The sequence below is a fragment of the Triticum urartu genome, chromosome 3A (genome assembly GCF_056163025.1).
Source record: "Triticum urartu cultivar PI428250 chromosome 3A, HENAU_Tu73, whole genome shotgun sequence".
Classification (NCBI taxonomy): Eukaryota; Viridiplantae; Streptophyta; class Magnoliopsida; order Poales; family Poaceae; genus Triticum; species Triticum urartu.
In genome coordinates, this window is record NC_141875.1 from 652,590,695 (window position 1) to 652,595,825 (window position 5,131).

Consider the following 5,131-nt stretch of genomic DNA (forward strand, 5'->3'; position numbering starts at 1 on the left):
GTTTTTCTTTTCTTCTCAACCAACTAATCAGCACTGCCTGCCTGTCTCACTCTGAGTCGAGAGATTAGATTACGATTAGCACCACACCAGCAGCACCAGATGCTGCGCGCTTTAACCTCTCTCAAGGCTCGACCATCACCGATCTTTAACTCGAAGCAAGGTTGATCTGGAGGAGTAGTAGCACTACGCCAGCACCACCACCGCCACTTGCTAGTCCCTCTGCCTTCTGCAAGAGGCTACTTCCCTCGCAGGAGCAATGAACCTCACCGCAGTACCGGCTCGCCACCACTAGCTAGCTTCGGTAGCTGTACAGTTAAGGAGGAGAGATCGGCTCTTTCTTTAACGCCGCCATCTGCACAGGCTACTTAATTTTACACCGCTCGGCACCACGCTAGCAGACCAGTTTTACCACCGTTTTGCTGGTTCTGTCCATCCATCCATCTATCGAGATTGGTCCCATGAGCAAATTGTTTCTTGCTATCATGGTGCAGACAGCAGCGCATGTCTGCATGCATGGCCATGGCCACGAGTCATGCGCGGCCTAGAACAAGCACAGCGTGGGCACGGGGCTGATGGAGGAGTCCTGAACCGTCGACTGGGGTGTGGTGTGATGCATCGCCATCGATAATACAGGCCGCTACCACACAAGATCCCAGCAGATTTAGCAAGCCAGCGGGCGCATGTGCAGAGGCGTCCAACGGCGTACGCCTTGTTGCGTAGCCCGTGGCGGCATGCAGCCCAGAGCAGTGCATGCCCATCCGCCCCGATCCATCCATCGTCGATCCGGCTCCGGTGCGTGCATGGACGGCGGGCGGGACAGGCGCCGCAGAGGCCTCCCTGACTTTTCCAGCCTTTTGCCCCCAAATCATTTAGCATCTCCCACTCAACCAACCCCCATTAACCAATGTCTCGCCGTGCAAGGGAGTTACACGCCACATCGATGTGTTTTTTTGCGTGTTACGGTTTTACTACTGGCTAGTGGTACATGGACATTGAGTTGGACGGTTCATGATGGAGGGGACGGCAGCTTGAGCTGAGCTATCATTCATGGCGATGCGTGGTACAGTGCAGAGATAAGCAAGAGAAAAAGAATGCTTAAGCTAGCGAACGAACGGGTGGCGGAGGAGGGGGTCGTGCAAGGGATCGACGAGAGAGACGAGCCTGTACCGGCTCGAGTCTTATGTACATTCAGCGAGTGCGCCACGGCAACGCATGGCGCGGTGTGGCTCGTCGGGATCAGTACACCTTCTTGGAGAAGAAGGTGCGGAGGCCGAACAGCCCCTGCGGCGGCACGCACTCCTCGCCGGCCACCTCCGCGCAGGCCGCGTTGTTCCGGCACGCGGCGGCTGGCGCGCTCACGGTCGCCGGCGCTGCGTCTGCAGCAGCGGACGCCGTCGCCTTGTCTGCTGCTTCGCCGGCGTCCGCTTGGACTTGGCTCGTCGCCGCGTCGTCTTCCGGGACGGCCTTGTTCTTGCCGCTGGCGGTGGCGTTGCTGCTCTGCTTCTGCTCGGCGGCGGCTTGCTGCTGCTGTAGCTTGTTGCGCCTCAGCTGCCAGACTGGGCTGGCTCTTCCCAGGCGGATGCCGTTCGCGCTCAGGCCTGCTCTGCCCTGACCGCCGGGAACCCACCGCCTCAGCATGGACGTGGCGGGCGCTTGCGCAGCGGCCTTTTCCGCTGCCGCCGCGATGGCGACGGCCGGCACCCCCGACCCGGAGGCCTCGCCGCGGGAGTTGCTCCGGGAGCACGGCGCGCTGCTCACCTTGCGCCCCGCCGCCGTCGCGGTAGCCGCCACCGGTGTGCTGGCAGCAGCGGCACTGGCGTTGCCGGTGCTGGGAGTGCTCGCCTTGGCCTTGCTGCTAGCGCCGGCGCCGGCGCCGGAGGTAGAGTGGCCAGCGGAGCGGCTCCGGGAGAAGGGCCATATGTTGATGTTGATGAGCTCGGCGTTGCCGCTGACGGTGCTGACGCGGCGCTCCGCCTTCTTGGCGCGCTCCTTGGACTCGCCGGTGGCCTTGAAGATGTCCTTCCACTTGAAAGTGACCGCGGGGAGGTCCGGCGTCGGGACGGCGCAGGCCTCCGCGAGCGGCTGCGCGGCAGGCTCCCCTTCCTCCTCCGGCGGCTCCGAGGAGTCGTTGACGTCGACGTTGGGGTCGGCATCTTCCTCAGCGTCTTCCTCGCCGTCGTCTTGGCCGGCGTCGGGGCAAGGAGGAGGGGCCTGGAGGGTGTGGAGAGGGAGCACAATGCCATCGGAGAAGAGCTCGTCGGCGGTGAGCAGGGCGGGGGAGGGGAATGTCCCCGGGTTCTTGCCCACCATCCAGAACTCGAACTCGGGCGACGCGGTCGGAGACGGCGAGGAGCGCCCGGACTCGGGCGGAGACGACGGCAGCCCGACGACGACGTCCATCGCCCGCTCGCCGAGCAATCCAGCCCCCCACGAACGCGGCCTGGGCTCGGACGGGGAGCACGAGCGAGCTCAGCTAGTAGGTGCAGGACAGCATGGGTGGGAGGGACTCGGCGCAGCTTGCGAAGCGAGGAGATGGGAATGGGGATGGGGGCGGAACGAGAAAGGGAGGCGTACGAAGCGACTTGACACGCGTATTTATCATCAATCACATCAAGTGGGGAGCTGATTTCCACGTCTCGCCTCGCGTGCCGCAGGCCCGCATATGCGCTCTGCGATCTTTGTCTGGTGACGCGCCCCCGCCCCGCCCCGCCCCGCCCAGGAATTACCGATCGAGCCTGCACGGTGAAAGTCACTGCGCAGTTAAACAACTGCTTCGTGCCCGTGCCCGTGCCGTGCGCGGTCGCGTGTGGCGCGCCGCTGCGGCGGCAGTGGAGCAATAAACCACCCGGCGCACGGAGGTGGCAGTCAGTCACGTACGCTGCGCCGGTGAAAATTAATCGGGCCGTGATGAAGCCCACAGTGCGAGCCGTCCGTGCACCGCAGGCGCGCCATGGCGACGTCCGTGCCGGATCAGTTAACGTGCGTGCAGCACAGTGCAGGCAGCTCACGGCGTGCTTCAATGCGTGGCCTGGGCAATGCGTGCCACGCGGACGCCGGACGCCACCCAGGGGGCCGCCCTGCCTCCCAGGGTGCACGCCACTCTAGTGAAAAGTTCAAGAACGATTGAAACCATCCCAAGTGTCTCTCTCGAGGAGTGCGCCGGGGAAACGAGTTGGCCTGGCGACGAATGTCAAACTCCCTTCCAGTTTAGTTTCTGACGGGCTGGCGGTGGAAACAATCGACTGCAATAACATAACCGCCGTGCCCTAGGCTAGTTTTGCGTGTGTCCATGTTGACCTGGCGAGATGGTCGAGCATGGGAGAAACGGTAATGCGATCGGCACGAGCAAGCCGAGCGCCGCCGCGGGTGCTTATAAAAAAAAGGAAATGCATCGGCATATACTGCCCTCGATGGCTCGATGGTAGCGATGGTCAACTTGCGTGCCAATGTCCTCGCCGAGGCTCAAACGCATAGCTGCCCTAGTTGCTAGTAGTACAATGCACCTACTGATACATTATTCTTCTTGTCTGAACTAAAATCGTTTTCTATTCTGAAATCAAGGTTTTGACTAGTTTTCTTTTGCGGAAGAAATTTTTAATCGGTTTTCAGTCTGAAAGATGCCACCAGGAGGGCTTCTCCACATGGTCCATGATCTTGCGTTGCCAGGATAAATTATTGACTCTCGCCACAATTGTCTCCCTAAATTAAAAAAAAAGGCATAAAAATCTCCCTCAAATTAAGATTGCCTGGGTCTTCTAGGCCGTACCAAAGATCCATTATCATATGGTTTAGGTTGGTTATTCTGGGTGGGCGGAAGAAGAGGGTCTGGCTGGCGACGGCTAGGGGTTTTCCTGTGTCGCCCGGCTCAGGCGATGCGGGGTCAGGGGACAAGAAGGTAAAAGAAACTCAGTTCACCGTAATTTTATTTCGTCCCCTGCCATTGTTGGGGCCTACCGGTGGAGGATAATCTAGTACGGGAGAAACGATAAGGCCCTGGTGGATTATCGTTTTTGTTTTAAAAAATACACGTATCGGCTCGTCGATTCGTTTTGGGCTGAAAATTTGCTCAGTGGCCTATAAGACAACACCTCTGTATTAAATTACACCGATCCGCCACGAACCCTATACATACAAAAGTAAAAAAAGAAAAGAGAACCAAGGCTAGACAAGCACACTCTCCTCGAACCTCGATGGTAGCCATTGTCAACTTGTCTACCAATCTCCTCGTCGAGGCTACAATGCACCTCTCTTGCCCCCTTCTCTGATTCTGAATTTCAAATGTAAACTAGTTTTATTACCTGAAAGATGCCACCAGGAGGGCCTTTGCACATGGTCCATGATCTTGCACCGGCAGTATAAATTATTGACCCTCGCCCCCCCTGTCCCCCAAATTTAAAAGCCCGTAAAAATCTCGCGGGATCCATGACAGTATATTACTATCTGTTCACGTAGTACTCCTCTGTACGTACGTGCGGCATAGTAAAGTAAGCCGCAGCTAATCATACGGTGCCTACAGCGAGCTATCCCCGGAGGAAGAGCCGATCTGTATCAAATGCTCCAAGCTTTGCCCGACCTAACGCACAAGGCGTCGGTTTACAGTTAGCTGTCACCTGATGATTAACCTGCTCTCGCCGGTGCCTGCCAATAATGCGCGTACGGACGGACGTGCCGCGCGCCGCGGTGTCCCCGTCCCGTCCTCTCGATCGGGACCAGTTACTCCGAACGGGATCACGGCGGTTCCACCGGGAACGAGGGAGGAAGCGTCGTCGCCGCCGTCGTCTTGTCATCATTGAGCACGGACGAGACGGTGGATGGTGGCGGCCGGATAGATGGATAGATGGATAGCCCTCGGACGCGGTAGTGCGCGCGCGCCGTCCGGCAGGAATCGAATCCGACCGACGCCGGACGCCGACGCGCACCGGCGAAAGCGGGAGAAAGAAAAGCGAGGGGAATGGATTCGAGCACATGGTGGCGCCCATGAAACCTTGGCCGGATCGTCCGGCCGAGATACGTAGGCCATCCTCGGATTCCGCGCTGGCTGCTTCCTGCGTCGCCTCGGTCACATGAGCGGACGAGCACAGTCGGCCGTGCCGGGCACCGCTCTGTGTAGCACGTACGTACTCCTCTATGT

General features: G+C 59.2%; 1 protein-coding gene across 1 annotated transcript; it reads right to left on the bottom strand.

Moving 5' to 3' along the window:
- Positions 1-1,009: 1,009 nt before the first annotated feature.
- On the bottom strand, positions 1,010-2,574 carry LOC125545763 (serine/arginine repetitive matrix-like protein). Its single transcript, XM_048709797.2, has one exon. It carries the CDS (start codon positions 2,398-2,400, stop codon positions 1,237-1,239), a length of 1,164 nt encoding a protein of 387 aa, XP_048565754.2. The 5' UTR covers positions 2,401-2,574; the 3' UTR covers positions 1,010-1,236.
- Between the last annotated feature and the right edge of the window lie 2,557 nt (positions 2,575-5,131).